The following is a 27,736-nucleotide window of genomic DNA, read 5'->3' as shown; positions in this document are numbered from 1 at the left end:
AGGTTACGGGATGACTTCGAAGGAGTGGCGCCCAGCCGGCGGGTGGCAGAGCCAGAACTCACACCTGTGTCTTGGATCCCAAGTGCAGTGTCTCCCGGGTGCAGTGTGCTTCCCCCTGCACTGCCCTGGGAGCGTCCAGAGTTAGCTGGGGTCCCCACTGGCTGGAGCAGCGCATGTGCATCTCCAAGGAGCCTCTGATTGGCTCAACTGGCCCACGACACCAGGGTGATGGGCAGCTCAGCTGGGTCAGGTACGTGCTTCGTGTGTCAGCCTCTGTCCCTGGAGACCCCTGGGACTGACTGGAATTTACCCCGGCTAAGAAGAGCCCACTTTCTTGCTTCCATAGTGCGATTTTGCCATAAATCACACCAAGCGTTACTAAGGTGATTCTAAATTCTTTCTTCTTTTTCTTTTTTAGTTTTTCCATAGAGAGAGTACACTCACTGGAGAGAGAGACATAGAGACAGAAAGCGAGAAATCACCCCCCAGGGGGGATGATCACGCTGCAATCCCTTCTCCTCCATTCTCCTCTCGAGATCTTGGGGATGCACATACACACGCCCGGTGTGAGTTTTAAGCCACCGGGTCCGGGACGCCAACCGCGGTCAACCACATAGGAGTCCAGCGACATAGCCATTATGCTAACTGCTGGTTCCCTAAACTATAACTTTTGAACTTAGGTCACAAAAGACTTTATTTTACTTAAATATATACCCTAAAAAGCATCTAATAAAATCTTGCCTTCTAGATACAGTCCCGACCAATCTGTAAAGTAGATAATAAATTTAAAAAAAACAATCAGAACCAGCAGATAGTTACATCGCTAGACTCCCACATAGTCCACATCAGTTTGAGTCCCAAACCAGGTGGCTTGAAACTCATGCTAGGTGCATGTGTGTACACGGCCAGAACCCCAAGAAAAGAATGGAGGAGAATGGACTGCAGCATGGCCATCTCCCTGGGGGGCGATTTCTGCTTTCTGACTCTCTCAGTCTCTCTCTGTCTCTCTGGCAAGTGCACATGCCCTGTAACAAAAATCTCTTTAAAAATTTTTTTAAGAAAAGAAAATCAGAGATTATAGAATCATATGCAAATATGGGCCAGCAGGTGACATGGAGATAAAAGTGCTGGATTTCACATAACCAAATGTACGGTTCAAGTACTGGACCTAGAGGTTTTAGAATCACAGTGAGTCCATGTGTGTGTATGTCCAAAATCCTAAGAAGAGAATAGATGAGAAGGAACTGCAGCATGACCATTTCCCATTGGGGTTGATTTCTTACTTTTCTTCTCTCTCTCCTCTCTCTCTCTCTCTCTGGTCAGCACATGTGCCCTATAGCAAAATTTAAAAAGAAAAAAATCACATGCAAATTTATGAGCAAATTTAAAAATTCACTAAGGTATAAATCCTGAGAAAGAAGATTTTAATTAGACAAGAACATGTGATACTCCCTCCTCTAATCGTGTCATGATCTTCATCCTCGTGTCTTTGTGACATGTGTCTCCACATTCCCAAATCTTCAAGCACTGGTTACCTATGTCACCCAAACTACAACTTGAAAAAATTACTTAACTCTTGTTTCTTATGTTCAAGTTTGATCATTTTATGGTAGCTTATGGTTTGCAATGCTCTAGGTAGAATACTCAGTACAGAGCAGGGGAACCCATGCCTGAGATCCTAGAGTGATTTTAAATCACAGAGGTCAATGCCCAGAGCATTCCTGAAGCTCTACCCAAGTAGAGATGGTTAAAATGCAACTCTATGTATGCTTCCTTTACTTGTTGGAACTCAACTCTTGATCACTAACACTCGGGTTCTCATGAAGGCCTAGAGATACAGACTAGATATCCATTCTGTGTATATCATATTTATCATATATAGATAATCTTCAAACTTGGACCAGCACTTTCTTGCTTAACCTAACTCTTTCATACATTAAGCCTCAAAATACGCATAAATAAAATACCTATAATTAGTATTAAAATTAATGTTTTAGATAGAATTTCCTAAGTTTGTAAGTTTGTGTGATTTTTGCTGCAAAGAAAAACAGTTAACATCCACTTGTTGAATACCTGTGACATGCATGCCACTGGAGAGAGAGAAAGGGGAGATAAAGGGAAAACAATAATAAATATACTATTTAGTACATGTTCATCTCACCATAAAAAAGTATTTGAAATAAAGATAGGAACAATAAATGTCAAACTTTTAAGTCTATAACAAAAAAAAGAAACAGATAAAAGAAAAAGGATAAACTATGAAGAAAACTTTTTTTTTTAGTTTGCCAGAGGGCACATTCACTCAGCAGAGAGGCAGAGAGAAAGAGAACTCCCTCCACAATAGAACATGCTTAAGCCTCGATCCCTTCTCCTCCATTTCTCCATCTCATCAGGATTTTAGGCATGTATGCAAATTTGTTGAATATGTTTTTCAAGCCACAAGGTACAGGATTTGAACCACATCATTGACTTTGTGAGATCCAGCTCTCTGAACTACTAGGCCATGAGCCTGGACCCAGAAAACTTTTTTTTAAAAGGATTATTTTATTTTAACTTTATTTATTATTATTATTATTTTCCATATTTAACAGAGAGAGAGAGAGAGAGAAAGTGAGAAAGGAAGTCACCAGGTCCAAGACTTGAACTACGGTTGGCCATGTGAGAGTCCAGTGCCTTTAACCACAACACCACCTGCCAGACCCCAGAAAACTCTTAATGAAGAAAATTACACCAAAAGAACCCAGTATTTTTCTTAGAGCTTCCTAACAGCCAGAGTATATGACTTTCATCATATAGATTAGAATGCACTAACTTGTGAATAATGTTGCATTAGTCACAATTGCTAAGACATGGTACCAACCTAAATGCGCACGAACACATGAATGGATTGAAAAAGTGTGGCATATATACTCTATGGAATACTACTCAGCCATTTAAAAAAAAAAAAAGATCCTGGTTTTTGACAGAAAGTGGATGAATATGCAAGTATATGGAAGATTTACTGCTGAATGAAGCAAGTCAGGCTATGAAGGAGAGACACTGTATGTCTCCACTTAATACATACTGAGTGTCCACACTCGTTAGCCAAAACTGAATGATTAGAGGATATAGAAACATTGAAAATGGTTATAAATATAAGATACAGTGTGGAAAGAGGGTGGATGAAGGAGGAGAGTCTAAGGAAGGACATTAAGGGCAAAAATAGAGAGGCAAGGCATTTATGGGACAAAGAAATGGGTTATTACTTATTGAAGATAATGTATATAGTATTCTCAACTGTACTGGTGAGAAATGTATACATATTGGAATATTCACTTTGTAAGCTAAGTGATATATGTGATTGAATGTATAAAAGAAATTAAAATAAAAATATAATTTAAAAAAAGAAATGCACTAACTTATCAAAGAGAAATAAGTGTCTTCCTGAGCTTTTTCAGTAGTTTTTCAGGGATAATTTTATGAAAGAGTTGAGTAAATACATACAAATGTAGTACATACTTATTGATATCCTCATGGGCGTCTTTCCTTTTACATCATTTTGAAATACCTTGAACTTCGGAAAAGTTTCAAAAACTTTGCAAATAATTTCTTGTGAACCATTTACTTGCTAATATGATATCCTATCACCCCGGATATTGACAATCTCCTAGACAACCACAATACAACAATCAAGGTCAGGATATTAATACCAATTCATTATTCATCACCTAAGTTTCAGATTCCATCAAGTTTCACCAATTGCCCCCTCAAATATCCTTTATATAAAACGATCTGGTTCACAATTATGCATTGCATTTAGTTGTCATGTTTTTTATTTTCTTTTAGCAAAGTTTTTGCTAGAGGGTATGTGAGGGTATGCAGTCTGGCAGTATAAAGCAGTCATCTGCATGCCTTGTTAATTACTCACTGGAGCCTGCTGAAACATACCTTAGATGCTAGGGGCTCTATGGAAATATCCACGTGAGGCATGGGAAATATCCAGACTCTGGCTAGGTCATGCGATGCCTGTTCTACAGAATGTTTATGGCTTACACATCATCCTCTTTGATGCATACTCAGACAGCTTTCCTCAGAGTTGCAGAGGAACAGCATAAGTAAACTGGCTTGACCTATGATGCATAATAGGATCACACACGATAGTAACAAAGTCAAAAAATGTCTACACTAAAGTCCTTATCTCTAATTGTACAATTTCAACTGCATCCTTGAAAGCTTGCAAACAGTTCACTGTGCCTGATAAAATGTATAAAGAAGCTTAGTATGACTGAGCAGCACAGCACGTCTGTGCTCATCTGCATCTCTGCTTCTGCATCTTTCTCTTTCTTTTGTCTAACTCTTTCCTTCACAAGAACAAGCCCTGAGGGCAGATGCCAACAGTATTACTATCCAGAGAGATGCTACTCTTGAGTTTGGCGACAGATGCCGACAAGGGTGCATGTGCTTGCCAGAGAGGCAGAAAGTGAGAAATCACCACCACCACCACCATGGTGGATGGTCAAACTGCAATCCTTCTCTTTCATTCTCCTCTTGGGATTTTGGGCATGCACACACATGTGTCTGGCATGAGTTTTAAGCTGCTGGGTCCAGGACTGGAATCATGGTCAACTGTGGGAGTTGAACAACGTAATCATTACACTATCTGCTGGTCCCATAATTGTCATGTTTCTTTAGCTTCTTTAGGTTTGGATTAGCTCCTAGTTTTTTTTCATGCTGTTGACCCTTCTGAAGATTCTAAGTCAGTTATTTTACACATCAGTTTGGGCTTGTCTGCTATTTTATATGATTTGGTTCAGGTTATGTATTTTTGGAAGGACTGCCATACATTCTATACGGCATTCTTACTACATTCTACCAGTTGACCCACAATTTGCCTTACTACTGGTGAACATTGTAGTCACTTACTTGAGGTATCTGCCAGTATTCCCTACTGTAAAAATTCTCTTTTCCCCCTTTGTAACTATTAAGAATTGGCATACCACATTACACATATATTCATTGTATTTGTATATTTGTATTACAAAGCATGAACTGAAAGTAGTATCTCCAATCCCAAACTCATCTCTCAGAATTCATTCTAGTTTTCCCCTTCCCATAGTAACTCCCTTCTCTGATGAAGAGAAACTCAGCTTCTCCTTTCTTTAATGTGTTTACTTGTTTGATCTATTCCTTTGTATTTAAGCAATTTTCCATCATAGCCACCACCAGACTCTCATGTAAAAATGTTTCCCTCGTGTTGCCAAAGTAGATCATGAGACCACAACAAGAGGAAGGAAAAAGGTACTACGATTAAATGGTACTACAATAAAAATTATTCTATATGACAGAAAACAAAGCATTCAAAATTTTAACAATTTAAGTGAATAAATAATATAATCACATCATATTTAACCCAAACATGGTTAATATTGCAAAAATAAAATATTGAGCAAAAAATATAAAAAATATCCTATGAAATGGACAATATATTTTAGATTTAGGTTAGCTGCATGTAAATTAAAGAAGCCTTATATAAGATAAAGATATGACTTATGGAATTTTGGATACAAATTTATGACTTTCAAATACAATGTGTTACTGTCAAAAGCTAAGGTTTCTTCAATTGTATTTACTATATTTTATCTCTAAAGATGAGAAGAGGCACACTATCATTATACTTTTCTATATCATTTTAGTGCCTGAAATATTTCCTAATAAGTAGTTATTAAAATAAAAATATTGCGGGAACCAGCAGTTAACGTAATGGCTATGTCGCTGGACTCCCACGTAGTCAACCCCGGTTCGCATCTAGGACCCAGTGGCTTAAAACCCACGTCGGACGCATGTGCATGCATGCCCAAGATCCCGAGAGGAGAATGGAGGAGAAGGGATTGTGGTATGACCATCACCCCTGGGGGGTGATTTCTCGCTTTCTGTCTCTATGTCTTTCTCTCTCTGTCTGGCGAGCGCACGCGCTTTATAGCAAAAACCTCTCCAAAATAAATAAATAAATAAAATAAAAACATTGCTTAACTATCACTATTGCCCCCCCAAAATTCATAAGCTTATCTCTATGGGGGCAAACACTGGACATGATGGACTACAGGGCAGAATCAGAAGGAAGAGTGAGAAGTAGTTTCCAAAAAGATAGGAAGCAAAATCAGATGTAAACAAATCAACTGCTTTCACATAATTAAAAAAATACATATTTCCATCTAGCACTTTTCTCAAGGCAAAGCACAATCCCAGTTTTCTGTAAATATAATATCAAAATATCAGAGTGTCCACATCACTGAAAGATACTAGGAAAAAGAAACTACTGAGAAAGGAAATTCTATTACTATTATTAATAATATTACTGGGCCAGCTGGCAGCATGGTGGCTAGGGCAGATAAACCCCATATGGCCAACTGCATGGTTCAAGTCCTGGACTGGGTGGCTTGTGAAAAATGCCAGGCACACATGCAGGTGTGCCCACATCCTGAAAGGAGGGAGAGATGGAGATTGTGGTTCTATCATATACTGGGGTTTCTTGCTTTATTTCTCAATCTCTCTCTCTAGAGCGCACACACATCCTCTGGCAGATTTAAAACCCATGTCCAGTATGGTTTATAAGCCACTGGGTCTGGGATTCGAAGTGTGCAGTGAGCCATGTGACATTCAGTTGCCTTACCTACCATGCCACTGACTGGCCCTTATTTAGCTTTCAGTAACTGCCCTATACTAGTAACAATATAGAAAACTACTTTAACTATTATTTTTTAATTAATTGGACATAATTATTTCTTGTTTTCTCATGAAGTCACAGTGAATAATTAAACTGTCAATTGCTTCCAAAATTCATGTTACATCGAAAATTAACAAAAATAAAAGATGATAATTTATATCACTATAGATATCAAATATTATGTATTATATAATAAATAACCAATCTGCCTAAGTAATACATTTTAGAGTTCAAGTATCACCTAACTAATATTATAAACTCTCAATATAAATAAACTATTGGTAACCACTACAACCTTAAATAAAATGCGGGACCAACAGTTGGCATAATGGCTATGTTGCTGGACTCCCATGTAGTCAAAGTCAGTTCGAGTCTCGGACCCGGTGGCTTAAACTCACGCCAGACGCATGTGCATGTGTGCCCAAAATCCTGAGAGGAGAATGGAGGAGAACGGATTGCGGTGTGGCCATCCCCCCACGGGGGTGATTTTCTGTCTCTCTGTCTACCTCTGTCTTTCTGGCAAGCGCATGCACCCTATAGCAAAACCTCTCCAAAAACCAAACAAAAAAAAAATGCAAAATAATCTAGCACCTAACAAATGTTAAATAATATACAATAAAACAAAATCATCACATACACACATGCATAAACACACAAACCACAGACACATACATAACATGGTCAAAAAACCTAAGTAAATTTAGCACGACATCGTTTCACTTTTGATTTGTTTTGTCATAGAGTATGAGCTTACCTGAGAAAGACAGAGAGACAGAGATGGTCACACCACAATCCCTTTTCCTCATTCTCTTCTTGGAATTCTGGGCACATCCTCCCTGCACGTTTTTCAAGCTGTCATGTCCAGGATTCAAACTTTGAATTCAGCCATGTGGGATCCAATTGCCTTAACCACCACACCACCAGCTGGCCCAACATATTTTCATTTTTCCTAATATTCTGTATATTTTTCAAAGTAGAATACTATCTTCCATTTTTGCAGTAACATAAATAATCATAGGACATTAAAAAATGTGCTCAGAACACCATAAATCCAACTTTACTCTTAATCTCAAAGTAATGTGTTTGTCAATCTTTCCTCCAAAATCTAAATATAGTGGAGATGCTAGGAGGAAGTTGCAGAATGTTCTTTACCTATCATTAGGTGAAATTAGGTGACATTTTTGCCAAGTATTCACTCTTACAGCTAAGTATTGTACTATTTGCAGCTTGTGTCTAAATGTTATCTCTACAAAGTTCTTCACTTAAAATAACTTTCTATATTCAGGAAAAAAAACAAAACTAGAAAACAACAAGTCACACCTCCCCTTGGTTCATCAATTTTCTTAGTAACTACCTGCCCTGTGTCCTTTATCTAAACGTGTCTAACTTATCCCTTCTTGCCTTTTACCCCTTTTGCTTGTGCCATTGATAGAAGAGACCATTTTTCATGATTTTCTAGTGACACACTTTGAAGTTTATATCTTTGCTCTCTTCCCTCTTCATAAAATTATTAGCTATCCCATATTGTAAAAGTGTGTAAAGTATGAAGTCTGTTAAACACTTTATATTATATACTCTGAATGAGTAAAGTGTAAGAGAAATGCTACATTGCTTCATTATGTTTGTTTTCCCACATAGGATGACTTTGGGAGTGTTAATTAGGATATATATCTTAAATTTGCCAGTATAATCAACCTCAGGTTTCAGTGTCACATTTCCAGAAAGAAAAAACAGTGATATCATTGCAAAGCAATGTTGTTATAAGAAAAACTCCATTAGCCTCGGGAAAATTAAGATTTGAATTAAGCCCAGGCATGACTGTTAACTTACTAAGTTTGACAAATAAATTTGCTTGTTTTCCTAATCTGATTTATATGAAGCTTAGATAGACAAGGTTATTTATTCATCTTGAAGTGGCAATTAATGTGTTAAGTAGGAAAATACGTTTTGATTTAGGAAACTTATACATAGAACCATAGAACTTCTGAAAAATGATAATTTGTTTTTTTTTCACTACAGCAGGTTCTTCCAAATGAGTTTCCAAGTGTTCCTCAAAACCAGAAAATATGAAGACCTGGCTTAAAAAAGTGTTAAGTTAATAACTAAGCAATTTAAAATTTTTTTCAAATGAAGCAATTTCTCAATTCTTTATGAGAGCATAAAAATATGCATGCAAAGTATTATTAAAAGAGATAGCACTGCATATTTTTGCTCAGCATTTCCAAACAGTAGTTGAAATAATTTTGGTAAAGCTCTGTGTTTCTAGAAGATAAACATCACAGAATTATAGGAACATAGTTAAGTCACTGAGAAAATAAGAAAAAATATGCAAGCAAATTCTAAAAAGTAATCCAAATAATTGAATATTTTCTGATAGACTAGACCAAATGTTTGTTCAATAGGTCTAAAGTCTGTGGTAAATATGAACCTATATTTACTAATACTAATTTAACAATAGACAGATCTGGTAATATAACTTGGAAAATACTATTAGCAAATAGTCGAAATAAAAATTGGAAATGACATTTCTCCTCAACTAGCCAGCAGGTGGAGTGGTGGTTAAGGGTGCTGGACTCCCACATGGCTAACCACAGTTCATCTCGGACCTGGTGACTTGCTTTCTCACTTTCCCTTTCTCATTCTGTCGCTCTTTAGTCAAATTAAAATAAATAAATATTTAAATAAATAAATAAATAAATAAAAGTAAAAAATAAAAATAATTCTTTTAAAAAATTTGTCCTTAACATCGTATATGAACAAATTTTTATGTAACATTTAAAATATGGCAATATGCCTGAATCAAAACTCAAAACAAAAAAGTCTTCAAGTAAAAAATATGAAGAAACCACCATTAGAGAAGAAAGTAACCAAAATTTCAGAATAGTTAAGCTTTTTAATTAGAGAATTAGATAGCTTATGGCAGGACATATTTATTTTCCTTCTGATTCTATTTCATTCTTTTAAAAATTATTTCTTTAATTGCCATAAAGTGTGAGAGAAAGCACTCTCATGTGGCATAGTCAAACTGCAATCCTTTTCCCTTCATTCTTCCTTCCCTTCAGGATTTTGGGCAAACACGTGCATGTATCCAGTACATCTTTCAAGCTGTCAGGGCTGGGACTTGAACCCTGGTCAACTATTGCACTTAAACAGTACACTACAGGACCAGCCTTCTCTTTTGTTCTTAACATTAATAATTACAACACATTTTTGACTAAACATGATATATACTTAACTAATTAGCTAAAATCGAAATAATGTTTTTAAAAAATATATTTAAAACCTAGAACCCATTCACAGAGAACATTTCTAACAGGCACTTCTTTGTTTGTTTTGTTAGGTATATGTCATAAAGTGCATGAGCTCACCAGAAAGAGAGAGAGAGACAGAGAGAGGGAAAGTGAGAATCACCGCCCAGTGGGGATGGCCATGCTGTAACCCTCTCTCCTCCATTCTCCTCTTGGGATTTTGGGTACACTTGCACACATGCTCAATGTGTTTTCTTAAGCAGCCAAGTCCAGGATTCAAATTGTGGTCAATTATGTGGAAATCCAGCAATTTAACCACCATGCCACTTGCTGACCCAAAGTAATAAATGTTTTTTAATAAATGGAACATAAACAAGTTATGAAAAAGCATTGCTCAATAGCATGTCACTATACATCCACTGCATATTGTGACATGCAACTACTTCGCTTTTATAATTTTTTAAAAGCCCATTTTAACATTATACCTTAATTTCATAAACTATCTTCGCACATTTGCTTACTCCTAACACTGCTCAGTACTCCACTAATCAGGCCGTTTGTGGAGTAGGCCTTGGGGGAAGATCATCAAAATCAGATTTGGACCATCCCCTGTCATTTTATATTGATTAAAGAGAGCACTTTGGGCAGCTAAAAACTGAAAAGTAATTCCCAAATCTACAACTTTGGGGATATGTGTTAAAATGAGGATAAGTGATTTAAACATTTCACTTTGATGGTGGAAGGACTTAGAGAAGCTTATTATATGTTTATATTTGTCTAGAAAGACACATATACCAGGCTCAAGTATTCCCCTTCGGCCAGTCAAGAGTCCTATTAATCTTTAACTTTATAACTCTTTTGTCTGTACAAACAATGAAATAAAGAGTAAAAATAATTCTTATCACTATTTCTAAGTGATGCTTTTCATAGCCATTTTTTATATATTTACTCAAATAAACATAAAAATCCAGGGGTTAAATGAGAAATGAAAACATTATTCAATACCTTTTTGCAATGCCTCACATCTTTCCAACCAGACCATGAAAAATATTTTAAAAGAATTTCTAAAAAGGCCAAAAAAACACATAAACTACTATTTCACATAAAAAAATATAAGTATCTGTAGCAAATATTTGCTGTACCTGAAATAAAATGTTTTAAAGATATATTCTTTCAAGAAATTTTTATCAGAATCTGTGCTTTATCAGTATAATGAAAATACATTCCATAAGAAAACATGAAAAGAAATTAGCACTTGTATATATCTACAGAAAATATAGCAAACTAATCAGTTATTCAGCATACATATATTACCATAAAGTCATTGACGAGGGCAGAATGTGTCTCCAATGTGTAGAACTATGTCAAGTGGAGACACTAAGAGAAACAGTGTAAAATCAAAATAGGGTTAAAGTCAGACAAGTTACTTAAAAATGTATGTACAGGGGCCGGCAGGTGGCGTGGTAGTTAAAAATGTATGTACATCTTTCTTCATAAAGATTAACACAACATCCATGGATGTATTTTTGTTAGGTAACAGTACCTAGGGAATTATGTTTCAGTCCACAAATAATACAAATCCATGTGTGATGGCATCATTTTTGCCCTATTTTAAGGATATTTGTAAATGACAATTTTATAATGAATGCTATTGAACTAAAAACATTAAGGAAAAAGACTCAATTTAAACAAATTCTTCTAAAGTTTCTCAACATCATTTTAAAGCTGAATACAGCCAATAAACCTTCTTTCATTAAAATTGTTGTAATACACCTACTGAGGTGAACACAAGTGGAATGAAAGAAGGTCACATTTAGGTAACTGGCAGGTAGAAATGTCAGAATGAAAAGTCCAAGAATTCAAAGCTGACCATAATACTAGTACAAACAAGAGGAGATACAATTAATGTACTTGAAGTAATTTAGCATTAGGAAGGAGGGAGTAGGATCATCTCACCATACACAATGCTATTTAATTATCAGAACAGTAAGACATTTTCCCCTAAGACTGCATTTAATATGCCTCTACCAAATAAAGCTTGTCATATCTTTTCCAGCTCCTCTAATTTTTTCCTAATCTCTTTCATATGTTATACCCTTGAATTTTCTTTCTCTCCTTGCTTTCACATTCCTGCCACATGACTGCTAATTAAAATAAACCCAGGTAAAGTAAGGTAGATTATTTCAAAATAAGGGGAGCTGTTCAAAGCGGGATCTGTGCTAGAGAATCAAACTAATAAAAATCTTAAGGTCTGAAGCACTTAAATTAAAATATACCCCTTCAAATACATCAGTCTCTATTTCCAAAATCACTTATTTTAATGAAGTGTGTTGTGTAGTGTTTCTTTGTAGACTGTATTAATGAAATTATATGCAAGCTGTTTCTGAGGTTATTAGTTTCAAAAAACAAACCTTTCCTAGATTCCCATAGTAGCTATTTAAATACAGACACATATCGTGCCTACACATTTTATAATAAAACTTATGCTAAAAGTGTTGTCATAATTAAGAAAAAGAATGAATCCAATGATTACACTTTGTTCCTTATCATATTACTGGCTTATTTGAATATGACTATCTTCTTTTCAATAATGTTAATGGAGCCATACCTATCCTCTATAGAATATTCAAATGTCTATATATTTGATGAAATTTCTATGATTTCTAGTATCAGGACCAGTCAAGTTTTGACATAGTAGCATTTATTCAGGATGAGGCTGACAGAACAAATAATGGAATGTTAGTTTATGAGTATGACAATAATTTAATTTCTGGTAAATTATTTTGGCTTGAAAAATATGCACGTGTGCATGCGTGCCCAAAGATCTGAGAAAAGAGAAATGGAGAGAAGGGATTGTGGTGTGATCAGGTCTGATTGGGAAATGCTTTCTCCTTCTTTCTGTCTTTCTTTCTGTCTCTGTCTCTGTTTCTGTAAAGCACACATGCCCTCTAGCAATTCAAAAAGAAAGCAAGATAGAAAGAAGAAAGGAAGGAAGGAAAAAAAACTACTTAATATGATTTGAACCTATCACCCAAAAGTTCATGTGTTGGAATTTGGTTGTATGGTTAAGATATTAAGAAGAAACTTAAATTGACCATGGGATTAACAGGTGGAACTTTGAGAGGTGATTAGAACTAAATAAAGCTTTTGAGGTGGGCCCCTCACCTGAATATCGGTAGGTTTTTAAGGAAAAGGAATGAGACCAGAGCAGAGATTCACAAAAACAGACACACATGTTCCTTCCTTCCACCATGTGCGATGCATCAGTAACCCTCATCAGATACCAGCACCAGGCTCGTGGATATAGTTCCCAAACCACAAATTAAATAAACCTCCATTTTATTAAATTATACACTCAGATATTTTTGTTGTTAGCAATACAACACACTAGAATACTACTGAAACAGGCAGTTAACATACAGACTGATGAGTGCAATCTCATGTGCAGAAGAGCTAACATACTTAGGAAGGATACCTAACCCAGCATGAAAGATCAGGAAAAGCATCCCAGACAGAGCTTAAAAGAAAACAGAAATTATCCAAGCAAGATTGAAGATAAAATAAACGCAAATCTTGGAGGAGAAAGGGTATTCATAAAAAAACTGAAAGAAGTTCAAAGTAGAGTCCTGGCAGTGAGGGAGTCAGCAATCAGGCCTGAGTACACATTGGAAGACTTTGGATAAGCTGTATTAAAGAATTTGAACTCTAATCTAAAGATACAAGTCCAATGAGTAGACTTAAAATTGGCAGTGGCCTGTTCAGATAAGCACTTTAGAAAAGCAACACTGGTTGCTGTGAGAGTGAAGTTGAGGTCAAGGCTGGAGGCAGGCCAGTCAAGCTGAGAGTCTCTCATAGAAATCCAGTAAAGTGTTTCAGCTGGTCCCAAGCAGGGCAGCAGCAAAAGGGATAAAGAGATGTGGATGGATTCAAGAGAGACACTGTAGAAAGAATTGCTAGTCCTCAGCAATCAATTGAACTTGAGAGCAAAGATAATGAAGGTACCAATTACAATGATTAACTTTTGGCCTTGAACACTGGGATGAAATACTTATGAGATAAGAGATACAAAAGGAAAACAGGTGTAGAGAGGTGGAAGGAAAAGATTAATCATTGAAGTTTAAAATATTTGTTTCTAGACTTCAGGTTCATAAGTGGTTGGTAGTCATATAAATTTATATACTATTTATATATATATATGCACATAGTCTCACATATATATATTATAAATTATATATAATATCAAAGTATATATAAAGACAGGAAGCAAAGGCATGCTCAGAGAAGTGCCAGTATGTGAATCCAGTTGTGAGCAGTACACCACCACCTGGCCCCTGGTTCATATTTTTAGAAGAAACATTTGGACTAGAGATAATAATTGGGAGTTGTCAACTTAAATTTGATAACTGAAATCATGAGCAACTATGGCAGATGCTCACAGGGAGAGTGTCAAATAAGGGAGGAATTGTATAGGCCCCAAAAAAACATAGTATTTTTAAGGGAAGTACAGAAATGAGAGTCTGTAAAAGTAGAAAATGGGGACTGGCAGGAGGCATGGTGATTAAGGTGTTGGACTCCCACATGGGCCACAATAATCCAAGTCCCAGACCTGGCAGGAGCTCTCTCTCTCTCTTCTCTCTCTCTCTCTCTCTCTCTCTCCTCTTTCTCTCTCTCCTCTTTCTCTCTCTCCTCTTTCTCTCTTTCTCTCTCTGGTAAAACTAAAAAATTAAATAAAATTTAAAATATTTACTTTTTTAAGCAGCCAGTAAAGAATCATCTCTTTTCTTCCTGTTTCAGCTCTTGGTTCTGTGTTCCAAGCTTCTTTTTCCATCTTCTCTCCTCAAGTCTCCCACTACATCTTCTCCTCAGATGATGAAGCTTGCTTCAAGTAGGAGAGAGTGTTTAGCTAAATTCTGTCAAGTAATATGACTAATGAGAAGTGCTTTTGGAATTAACTACCAGGAGATTGTTGACAGCGGTTGAAAAAAGTTCCTGTGGATTAGAAGGAGCTGGACTCAGCCTGAGGAGTGTAGAAGTAGCAAGTCAGGAATTGGACATGAAGAGAAAAGAAAGAAGGCAGTAATTCAAGAATTATGTGGCCCTAAGGGACATTTGTTCTGCGTTGGTTTTCCTCCGTGCCCCCCTGCAACAGTAGGATATACTGAGCAAGAGGATGGATAAAGAGAAAAAGACAAGACAAAACTGAATGAGAAGGAAAAAGTATATTATCTGGAAGTTTCTAAACAATGTTCTAATCCATAGTGTGGATAGAAGTTTCTTATTTATTCCAAAGCTAGAGATGCATTTTCTTTTTCTTTTTTCTCTTTCTCTCTCTCTTGCTCTTACTTTCTTTTCTTTTTTTCCTTCCTTTCTTTCTTTCCTCTTTCTTTCGTTCTTTCTCCTTTCCTTCCTTCCTTCCTTCTTTCCTTCCTTTTTTTCCCTTTTTTATTTTATTGCCAGAGAGTACATGAATTTGCCAGAAAAAAGGACAGAGATGTGAACAGGGATGGGTGTGGGGAAAGGAATCCCTCAATGGGCACATTCGCATCACAATTACTTCTCTTTCATTTCTCCTTCTCATCAGGATTCTGGGCACGCACACACCACACACACACACACACACACACACACACACACACACAGAGCCATTGCTTCTTTTAAGCCACCAGGGCCAGAATTTGGACTGTAGTGAGCCATGTGGGATCCAGTCTCCATGCACTGCACTTACCCTCTGTGCTACTGACCAGCTGGAATGATTTTCCATAGCAAATATAGAATTGGGAAAATAATCACTCAATGCATATGCTTCTTCTAAATTAAAACCTGACTCTCACAATATGAAAATTCTGTCCTCTCAGTGAAGAATGAACCAAGGCTATCTGCTGAGCATGACAATGTTGGTGGCATGTTTCTATTGAGGAAAGAAAGAAGGCTGGAAAGGGGAGCTTTGGAAAACAATAAAAAAGAGAAGAAAAGGAGAGCAAAGAATGGTTCTTTCCCTGCAGTTTAGGTTTCACCATGCCAGTGTGTATAAGTTTTTTTAACTTTTCAAAGACCGTGTCTGTTGGGGACTGGCAGTGGTACAGCAATGGTGTGGCCTGGTCCACGTGGGAAGAATCCTCGGTTTGTATCCTAGGACCTCCCCGAGCAAGCCGTGTACCTGTGAACAGGGCTGGGGGTGGATCACTTCATGGTGATCCTGTTGGGGATGTCTTTCTCTCCCTCTAATGGAAGAAACTGAGGGGTGATTTTCTTTCAGAAAAAAATTAAAGGAAAAAGAGAAGACTCTGAACAGAGAAGAGAAGGTGTAAAGGCAGCTGCTAAGATTTCTCCATTTTCTTAAATATTATCCTGTTGGCTTCCCTGATGCTTATCTTTTCTTGTAAGAACTCAAGAATCTTGCCTTAGAATGTTGAGGATGTTTTTAAAAATGCGGTTTTCTTCGGGAACCAGCAGTTAGTGTAATGGCTATGTCGCTGGACTCCCACGTAGTAGACCGCAGTTTCCGTCCTGGATCCAGTGGCTTAAAACTCACGCCGGGCGCATGTGCGTGCATGCCCAAGATCCCGAGAGGAGAATGGAGGAGAAGGGGTTGCGGTGTGACCATCCCCCCGGGGGGTGATTTCTCGTTTTCTCTCTGTCTCTCTCTGTCTTTCTGGCAAGTGCACATGCCCCATAGCAAAAACCTCTCCAAAAGAAAAAAAAGTAATAATAATAATTGTTAATCTGACACTGCTCTCCTCACCCCTAATTTTATTTAGCTTCCCATCCTTGTGTCTTTCCAGCCAACTCTTTTCTGGGAAGCACTAGAAGAGGGAGTAAACTAGCTCCTCCTCTGTCAACTTACCCTACTGTAATCTCTAGTACCATCATTCTTGGTTTTTCCAACTCCACTTGACTACGGGAAACAATCAGAGCAATAACATTAAAATTCCAGTTATATAAATATAATAAAACACTCAACCCTAAGGAAATTTTCAGATTATCTTCTTTGGAAGTTTAGAAGAATTTAATGACACAATTCACAACAGTTTGTTTTACCCCAAGAGCAGACTACACAGTCAGAAATTAATGTTATGTGAGGAAAACTGAACTAAAAACTATGGGGGAAAGGTCATCAAGATTGCATTTACAGGGAACCAGCAGTTAGTGTAATGGCTATGTCGCTGGACTCCCATGTAGTCGACCGCGGTTCGAGTCCTGGACCTGGTGGCTTAAAACTCACGCCAGGCACATGTGTGTGCGTGCCCAAGATCCCGAGAGGAGAATGGAGGAGAAGGGATTGCAGTGTGACCATCCCCCCTGGGGGGTGATTTCTCGCTTTCTGTCTCTATGTTTCTCTCTGTCTGTCTGGCGATCGCACGCGCCCTATAGTGAAAACCTCTCCAAAAAAAAAAAAAAAGACTGCTTTTACTGGCTACATATTTTTTGAAGAGTTAAATTCTCTGTTAAAATACAGTTTGATTCTGATATGTAGGGTTATATGAGTCCTCAGTTCAAATTATAAAAACTTTTTTTAAGAGAGATTTTTGCTATAGGGTGCGTGCACTTGCTGGAGAGACTGAGAGAGACAACGAGAAATCGCCCCCTGGGGAAATGGCCACACCACAAACCCTTCTCCTTCATTCTCCTCTTGGGATTCAGGCATTCACGAATATACGTCCAGCACATTTCAAGCATCCAGGTCCAGAACTTGAACCCTGGTTGGCCATATGGGAGTCCAGCAACGTAACCATTACACCATCTTCTGGTCCTAATTATAAAAACTTTTAAACTAAGTACTGTATTGTTTTCTGTATGGACTACTCAAGAATAAAAAAGTGAAAATAAAATGAAGGTAAAGTTGTTTCAAAACTAAACTCTTTTATAAAATCTTTCAAAAAACTGCAAGCATTTCTCAAATGTGATGTCACAGGCTGGAGAATACTGCTGTGCAGTGCTGGCTGAGGCCACAGGAAAGGCCCAGGTTCTAATCCTGGTCCAGCCTAAGCAGGCAGATGTGGTAGTGCACTCCTGTGGCCCTAATTGATTAGGAGGCTGGGGCTAGAGGATCACAACAGCACAAGACTCTATCAAGCATACTTATCTGACTGTCTTTCTCTTTGTTTCTCTCTCCCTCACCAGTCCCTATTTCTCTCTCTCACTAATGCAAAAAAAAAAAAAAAAAAAAAAAAAAAAAAAAAAAAGTGCAAACATTTATCCAAGAAGGAAACTATATATTCATGACGAGTTATGAAAACCAGAAAAATGCTTTTTATCTATTTTCTGAGAGAGATACAGAGAGAAACAGAGAGGAGGAAAATGATAAAGCACCTCCCAGAGGGGAACGGCCATATTGCAATTCCTACTCTTCCATTCCCCTTTTGAGATTAAGCATACACACACACATGCCAAGTATGTTTTTTCAAGCCATTGGGTACAGGACTTAAACCATGTATTTGGCCTTGTGGGATCCAGCTGCCTTAACCACCGTGCCATCCAGTAGCTCATTTTCTCTCTTTTCTAAATGTCCATACTACTCACAGGATATTCTATAGTGAAGTGTTTTTTTCTTTGTTTCATGAGTATCAGTTTTATCTCTCCAATTCACTATTTAGAAAAATAACGTTGGCCACAATATAATATGTCTTACTTGTCCCCTAACTCTACTGAAGAGCATAATAATTCAATAAAGTGGGTACATTATTTTAATAGTTTCTACTCTACTTTTTATTACTTTTTTTATCAAAATAATTCAATCCCTCTCAAGACTATAATTTAAACAACAATAACAATGAAAGAATTTCTCAGATTACTCCTTACAATGAGTGTGAAGAAAAAATTGCTTGTATGTGAGATATGATGTTTATCTTTAAAGAAAATGAGATCGTCTAGAAAGAGTGATTCACCCTCTCTCTTTCTTTTTTCTAATGATCTGTAGGGTACATGCAATCCTCAAAGAGAGACAGAGAGTGGAACAGCAAAAGAAAGCACCCCCCAACGGAGCATGGATATATCACAGTCCCTTCTCTTCTCTCTCTCCATCTGTCAGGATTTGGGGCATGCAAGCATGTGTGCCTGGAGTGTTTTATCATGCCACCAGGACTGAGATTCAAATAGTCATCTGCCATGTGGAATTTGAGTACCCTTTGGGATTGGTCCACTTCTACTTTTCTCTATGCTATTAATACTTCAATTTTTGAATACTTTGCAACACATTATATATTTTAAGTAATTCAGTCATTCTTTACAGTAGACAATAATCTGAAAAAAAAAATCTTTCCTTAAGTATTAGATGAAAAAATTGTAAAACATTGCATTGTCTAGACCTCATTTGTTTATTCCACTATCCTCTCTACTAAGTTCAGCATACCAATAGCATGGTTTCACTGACTGGTTTTGCTAATACCTCTAAAAGAGAATCCATCTGTAAATATTTATGAAACAAACACTAATTACCTTGTTAAAGGCCATGATTGCTCATAAATACTTATAATATGTTTGACAATAATCTATGTCCATTAAGCATTGTTATATACTGTTCAAGAAACTAAGCATTTAATCTTCACTACAACACTACAAGAAAGGTGTTATTGTTTCTACTTTATTTAAAGGGAAACTGGTCTGGGAAGGATACATGAATTGCTAAATGCCACAAGGTGCTAACTATTGGAACCAGATTTTTTCCCCCATAGGAGTGTACACTTACCAGAGGGAGATAGGAGAGAGAGACAGATGGATAGAGGAAAAAGAGAAAGCACTCTCCAAGGGGCATGACCATGCCACAGTCCTTTCTCCATTTCTCCCTACTTTCAGGGTGTTGAGAATATAAACACACCTTGTATTTTTCAAGCCACCAGATCTGGGACTTAAACCACACAGTCAGCCATGTGAGAGATCTAGCTACTTTAATGACCAGGCCATGGACTGGTCTTGAAGACAGATTTTGAACCCAGATAATTTTATTCCAGATCCTACATACTGACCCACAAAAAACAAACAAACAAATAAAAAGGACACTATAAAAATTCTATAGTGGCCAGTCTCCTCAAATTAAATTAAGTTGTATTTTCTTGGTGGGGTGAGGTCTAAAATAGAGAAAAAAGAAAATCTATCTCACTCAAACTTAGGTGGCAGTTCTGACAATTTGGTAATTTTATATTTTAAGAGGTTTTTGCCTTAGGATGTGTACACTTGCCTAAGAAAGGAGAGAAACAGTGAGAGAGAAGATGAGAAATCACCCCTCTAGAGGGGATGACCATGCCTCAACCCCTTCTCCTCCATGCTCCTCCTGCAGTTTTAGGCATTCATTATACCTGGCGTGAGTTTCAAGCCACCAGGTCTAGGACTTGAACTACATCAGCTATGTAGGAGTCCAACAATGTAACCGCTGCGCCATCTGCTGGCCCCAACAATTTGGTAATTTTAATATGAAAAATGTTCAAAAATATGATAATAATTGTCTCTGGCTTTCTAGAATTGCATTGCTCAAATAACATTCCATGAGTATTTGGGTATTAGTGATAATTTGAAATTAGTCTCTCAGCCTTCATTGAGATGCCACCTCCTCTTACTACAAAAAGATAGTTGGTAGCCAACATCGTATTCTACGGAATCCACAATTGCATTAGTTATGATACACTTCAACAGTGAATTGTCCTGTTTATAATCACTGTGACGTTAGCAGGTTAAATCCTTATTGTGATTCCCACATTTGCTAAATGTATTATAGATGTGAGTGCTCTAGAGATGGATATATTTCATTTATTCTTCTCTGTACTTACCTAGAACTAAATTGATAACATTTAAATGATTCAACTAACAGCCTATTGTGGGTTCAAAGCAATAGAAAAAGCAAGAAGTTCCAGAAGTTAAAAATATTATGGAAAATGAAACAGTTGGGTGGATTTAATTTTCCTTTACAAGTGAGACTGTATATGTGTATATGTGTTGCTAAAGAAATATATGAAGTGTGTGCATTTAATTTAAGAGTACTGCTAATTCAGCCCACGGGTTTTTTTCCAACCACACCGGAAGTAGAAAGGTTGGAGAAAACAATGGTGTGATTTCCCTTGAATTCATCACTAACTCTACATAGCCCTTTATTTTTTTACCCTCATTCAGATGCCACCTTTTTGAATTTGGTAGTAATAAACATTAACACATTAGTGAGGAATGATGGACTTTTGATCTTTTGTATATGTCCTATTCTTTTCAACCTTTACATAAACTCTTCTCTCTCTCTCTCTCTCTCTCTCTCTCTCTCTCTCTCTCTTGGCTATCTAAGTACATATCCTCAGTGGCATGCATGATTTTCACTTGTTTTTTGTTGTTATTGTGGTTGTCCATTCAAGCATTATAATTACATTGTGAGATAAGTTAGGAATTATTAGCTTAATGGTGTGAAGGACAGAGGTTACATGGAAAGTAAGTATCTAGTTTATGATATTTTGTCCTCACCTTTACTGCCACTTTTAGAACCCCCTATTGCTCTATTGCTTTGCATAAGTGCGCTTTTGGTTACATAACGGTCCTTTTGTAAACACATACCCAAATATGAAGGAGAGAGAAGAACAACATGGTCTTATCAGAAGGTTTTAAGGATCTGAAATGCACAGTACTCAACTCTTCACCATTAGCAAGCCCAGAAAAGGAGAAATGAGATTGCAGTACAAACTGTATCTATAGTAAATATGATTCTATATGTCTCTTACATCCTTTATCTTAATTTTTATTCTTTTCTATAAGGTTATTCTTGATGTTCCTTAGTTGCCTTTCACCTGTATAAAAATATTACAGAGAAAGACACGGTTGCAAACTTTCTAAACGTTGTCATGGCTACTCCTGACAATTTTTTTTAAATTTACTCAATTCTCTCCTCTACACCACTTTAATCACCTCACCTTTTTCACGCTTACCCTATATATTCCAGCTTGATTTCAATTCTTTTATAGGAAGAAGTTATAGGAGGCTAATTGATTCAGCACAGCTTGTCCAACTCAAAAATGAACAGAGGAAAAAAAAAATAAAACAACTATCTCATTTTTTACCAGATTGTGAACAGAAGACCATGTTTCACACTCTGTCTCCCGTGGGGCAATGTGATGAACTAATCATGTACCGATCTACTAGGTCACAGCAAATAATTAAGACACTTGTTACAATGGTCTGCATGGTGCCATCCTGTAGTGATTCCAAATAGATTTTCCATAAATTCAAGAAAAGGTCCTTTAAAACCCTAATTTAAAATCTACATCTTAGCTAATTAAGAACAGTATGGCTCAAACTAATGCATCATTTCACATCTAGTGTGTTGATAATGTACCATCTTGAGTGCAGGAGAGAAATCTTATATTTTTTTCACCCTGTCCTTAGTTCTTTGAATATCTAAGGTGTTTACTGGAAAAAGAAGACACACTGCAGCTTTAGTAATCAGCATGACAAAAGAAAGCTTAAGATAGTTTGCATACACTGGGTACCAATTACCTGATATTATAAAACAAGTTCAAAATACTAAAGAAAAAAATATCTTGGTCAAAAAGAAAAATATAGACTCTTCCTGATTTGGAGGGCTGATCAACATTGGAAAATGCTGAAGCATATCTTTCAGGTAATTTTTTTTTTTTAATAGAGTTTAAGTAACATATTAGTCAATCATGGCTTACATGTGGCTCTAAGCACAAACAAAACCCTGTCTCACAATGTTTTCTATATCCAGGGTGTGATCTCTCAGGACCTTATGCATCTCACTATGTCATAAGCATGAATAGCTCTATTTTATAAATAGAAATTCTGAGTGTCAAAAAAATAAGATCCCAGAATTTCAAAGTGACTTTAGTGTACCTAGATCCTTCATGTGATAAAACATCCAGACCAAATATAAGCTTCTAAACCCATTCTGAATTGTTATAATACTGTCTGATTAAATGTTAGGATGTAACCCCTGCATTGTTTCCAAGAACTGCAAGATTTTCTTCACTTTCTGAATATTCTTGAATCATTCTGCAATGGTTATTATTTCCAACTTAGTTGCTAAACTACTATTACAGTTATATTTTAAAAATATTTTTAAAATATTTTTAAAATACTTTTGGCTACTCTCTAGTGTATTTAAACAAGAAGGGGTTGGGGTAGCTTTTTTAAAAAATATGATTTAAATAAAAATGATTAGGATGAAAATATAATACAGGATGCAGTCATTTTGTTGTAAAAAAGGCATTATTTGTAAAACATTGCATAAAATATTGTAATATATCATATTGATGTGCATTTTAATTATGACTTAAAGATATAAGTAGGCTTTGATTCAAATACAGCTGAAACCAGAGAGGAGTAGCAATTCAAATGCTTAAAAGGTGACATGATTACTATACAATGCTATACAGTAACCATAAAGTAAACATTCCCAGCTAAATAACATATTCATTATAAATAGGTTATTTTCAATATACCTGTAAATCACATAAAGACCATATACCATCCCAATATCAACAAAAAGGAAACAAAATTAAGTCAACTGAAACTAACGTATTACAGTTAAGATAATGTAATAGCATCTAAATTAAAATTATAAAGTATTTCAAAACATTTATGTAACATTAAAAAAAAAAATCTCAGAACTTTATTATTTATTTCAGTGGCTGGATTTCAGTATTCAGAGCCTAATAATTACTCATTTTAAAAATTTTAATTGTGTTGTGTTATTAAACTATCTTATCAATCCTCTTTGGTTTTATGAGGCAAAAGGAAAAAAAATCCTTAGATGACTAATTTGGGAATTATTATTTCATTGGTTTCTTTTTCTGTGTAGTAGATAGGGACAATGCTTACATATTATGCAGGGTTATCATAAATACCACATTTAAAGTTAAACTACACAAAATACAATTAATTTGGTACAATAAACTTGAGAAAAAATATGAATTAAGTCCTAAACTTCACGAAAACTAAACACACAGTTTCATCAGTGTTTGCTGTTTTATTTCCTGCTAATTGATCTCAGATTATATAATAAATACAATATATACTGAATAATAAATAATTGCTAGTAATGAGATCTGGTAAAATGTGCCTATTTAAAAAGTATTAGCCATTTCATGATTTTGAATTTTTATAAATTAAATGATTTCCCTGCAATTCACTCTGATAATTAGGTGATTTACAATACTGGAGCATTTTCAACTGCTAACCACTACCATGCCACACTCAGAACCAGAACTGCTGGCTGTTTTACACAGAGCCACTAAAAATAGAGGGCTCATTTGGACACGTGACTTGTTTGAACAGCTTCAGTACTTATTGCTGTCATTGCCTCAATCAGCATATCATCCTTGCCCTCAGCCTTTCACAACTTGGAGATGAATATACTAACAATTGGTTTCTGAAGAACATTTAGCAATTAACCATGAAGATGTCTTCTAAAAATAAATTACTGAAGTTAAATAACACAGTGTCCAGTAGTCAAATTCTATACCTCAGTTGAAAACCTATGCATTTAGCCAACTTACTAAGATGCAAACACAGATACATAAGCAAAATAGGGCATCCCAACATTAAGCATGTTTAATTCATCTCTGCAGGTCACCTTATTTGGTTGTTATACATAGACAGGCACACATATGCGTATATATATATGTAATTGAATGACGACTTTCACTTATCCCAAACATACACAATGATGTCAGAATGTCTTAGTTTGTATTCCAGTTATATTCAATAATGGAAGAAAAGCAGTAAAAGTTTAACTTTCTCTTTTTATAATGAATTCTCTCTTACAGAAAGTGAGCGATTAATTGTTGCCTTTGTTATCTTGAAGAACACATTAGTTTTAAAAACTGGAATCTACATTAAAAATACTAAACTACATGATTATTAGTCATTTCATGGCTTATCACTATCTTCATCTCTTGGTTTCAAAACTTCTACATAGAATTGATTAAACTGTAATGTCATAGGATATCCATCCATTTTAATCATTTGTTCTACCAGATAAGAAACTTTGGGAAAAAGCTACTTCTTCTCTTGCCACACCGGGCCTTTCATACCTACCACTTTATTATCCAAAATTAAGTATTCTTCGCACATCGGAAGAACCAGAAGCAAGCAAACCATTTTGGAGGCTACAATGACAAGTCAGGGAGTTGAAAAGCAACCTTTTATTTATCCTTTTTATGTGATTGGACAAATCACTTTTTCATTAAGAGTCAAAATCAATAGAGCCAATGTGAAATTTGCAGCCATCTCATTAGTAAGTTTAATTAATGTTTGATGTTAGTTATACTAGCAAATACTTCAGTTAATGTTAGTTGAATTGGCAAAATTCAAAGCAAAATAAACTTTCTTTTACTACTTTATCAACATTAGAACAGAAATTTTGCATAATCAAATATTGACTATCACTGTGAAAAAAATCCTGTGTTATTGATCTATCAAGGGCTGGAGAAATATGTAGTCTAAAGAGAGGGAAAAAGTGTCATCACCAAGGTACCCGTTTTCTTTTTTCCCCTGGAATGACAACAGGATCCACTTTAAACCAAGTTACGTTTTTCTGAAAATGGATGATCCAGTTCAGCAACTAAATGAAAACATGTCAATATATTTTCTAAAAATTCTAATCCACTAAAAATCCATAGGCAACTTGTTTAGAAACTGGTAATAACTTCTTGTCCTAATGAAAAAGCAGATGACTTCCATTCAGTCCACAACTAACCACTTACTGTGTAGAAAACAGAATTAAACTTTTGTTAATTATAAGAACAAGTATTTAATTGCCATTAATATATATGGCTGTTATCTAGAAATGAGCAGCTTAAACACTTCCCACGAGTGGAAGATACTCAGTGTACATGCATGATGACCCTTGAAATTAAGAATATCCCAGGGTGATGCACAGGACTAATTGAGAAAGTGTTATAGCAATATTATAAAGAAGGTTGCATTCTCTTGTCCCAAGTTTAGTTATGGAAGCTCATTTATTAATAAATGAGGAATTCCACAATAGAGAATTTCATTAAGGTTTTGAGAAAGATACTTTTCTTGTTCACTAAAAGCAGTTATTTTGATCCATGTTAAGTCCCGCACTATATACGCACTAATGGATCCTATACTAAGAAGAAAGAAAACATAATACAAGATGCTGTGTAGTATATAGAGACAAGATTTTAGCAACAAACTGTTATCAACAGACTCTGAAACTGAATGGACATTCTTAGCAACTGCCTATGTACCCACCGCACACCTTAGCAACCAGGAAGAGGAAAGAGAACTGAAGTTTCCACAAGGTAAAAAGCTGTTGCTAAGCAAAAATTACAACCAAAACATAGAGAACTATAGCTGGGTTTCTGGTAACTACTTCACAATTTTAGTGAATTAGTTGGCGTAATTCATTTTAATATAAACATGAAAATCAGATGGAAGGTAAAAACCAATTCCTGGCACCAAACTGACACCAAATCCATTCCCTCCTCCCACAAAGAAGCACAATTACTTTTCAGCCATCTCAAACCAAAGTCAACTTAAGATCAATTAATCAGAGTACCTTGACCTCTCTTGACCTCTCTTACCACTTAGTTTATTTTACAAGTCATGATGTCATTGGCTAAGATCTTAAAACAGCTGATGGGCTTAAACCTCAGAGTCCCTAGAGTCTTGTAATTTCAGCTCTAAAAACACTTGGGAGAAAACCCAAGGCTGCCCCACACCTGCTGCCCATACCCCCCAAGGCAGGGGTCACATGCCTTACCAATTCTCCTGGGATCCTTGCTTTGGGTGCTACTTACCTGCTGCTCCCCAGGCTCTGTAGCTTTCACCAGGTGCTTATCCTTGTATAAAGACCAGAGACCAATATTGGGCAGGAAAATTAAAGCCACCATGAATAACAAAGTCATCTGCAGAAATCTCTTCTGTTTCCTCTTCATTGCAAATGGTAACAGAGAAGAAAAGTTAGAGGAGATGGTTCCCTGACTGCTTCTTGTGTTTAATGCCAAAGTCTTTTCCTCTCCCCTGTGAAGCACCAGAAACTGAGGAGAAGCTACAAACTTTTGTTGCGTGCTCAGCACCAATCTGCACGATTCAGAGGGAGTTGGCCATCTGCAGAACAAACGCACAGTTACTTTCCCCCCAGAAAACTATGACGAAGGCATTATCTATTGGCTTGGAAATAAATGGCTTGACTGAGGAAATCATTAAGTCTATTGACCTCCATTAATGTAAAGTAATGGAGTAAATATGATCGTTTCATAGACTAATAATGTTATGAAGAAGTCAATTGCATGCTAGGCACTTAAGTAAAAGGGAGTTTTATTTTGTTTTTTGGGTTTTTTTTTATTATTTTTTTGTCTGCCCCCACCCCCTTAGTGTGGGAAGGCTGGGTCGGGGAGGAGCAGGTTAGTAGAAACTGAGTGAGAGGAAGTGGCTCGGCCCCATCAAGTGTCAGGAAGAAAAGTGTCCGCTTTTGACATTGGAACATCACCTTCCTTGTCTTCCCTGAACATCGCCTCCTGTGCGGCCCTCGGGATAACCCACCTGAACTCAAGTTCAACTCCCTCCGGAGCCAGCGTGCCGGGAGGCTCCACCGGGATCCGAAGCAGAACTCCTGTTTGGAGAGAGGTCCACAAACTCCTGGGTGCTCACGCGCGGTGGAAATGCTCCTCCTCAGGCAGGCAATGGCTCAGCGACCTGGGCACCAGGACGAAAGAGGCTACAGATGTCAGAGGAGTCCAGCCAGGAAGTGGAGGCGCTGCGACGTCCCTTCCCCGCGCAGTGCTCAGAATGTGATCCACCGCGAAGCGTGCGCTCTGCCCATCAATCT

The 27,736-nt window shown here is 36.6% G+C and overlaps 1 protein-coding gene across 1 annotated transcript in view; it reads right to left on the bottom strand.

Annotated features, from left to right (window-relative positions):
* LOC114007454 (polypeptide N-acetylgalactosaminyltransferase-like 6) overlaps positions 1 to 27,512 on the bottom strand; it is a 579,519-nt gene extending 552,007 nt beyond the window's left edge. The window contains exons 1-2 of the mRNA XM_027771039.1: positions 27,451 to 27,512; positions 26,706 to 27,015 (exon numbers count right to left, since the gene is read on the bottom strand). Of these exons, the coding sequence (XP_027626840.1) occupies positions 26,706 to 26,843 (138 nt within the window). The 5' untranslated portion in view covers positions 26,844 to 27,015; positions 27,451 to 27,512. The remainder of the gene's footprint in view (positions 1 to 26,705; positions 27,016 to 27,450) is intronic.
* Between the last annotated feature and the right edge of the window lie 224 nt (positions 27,513 to 27,736).

This window comes from Tupaia chinensis, unplaced genomic scaffold (genome assembly GCF_000334495.1).
Source record: "Tupaia chinensis unplaced genomic scaffold, TupChi_1.0 Scaffold000179_1, whole genome shotgun sequence".
NCBI classification, from domain to species: Eukaryota; Metazoa; Chordata; class Mammalia; order Scandentia; family Tupaiidae; genus Tupaia; species Tupaia belangeri.
The sequence above is the reverse complement of the archived record's forward strand: the minus strand, read 5'-3'. Positions and strand labels throughout refer to the sequence as shown.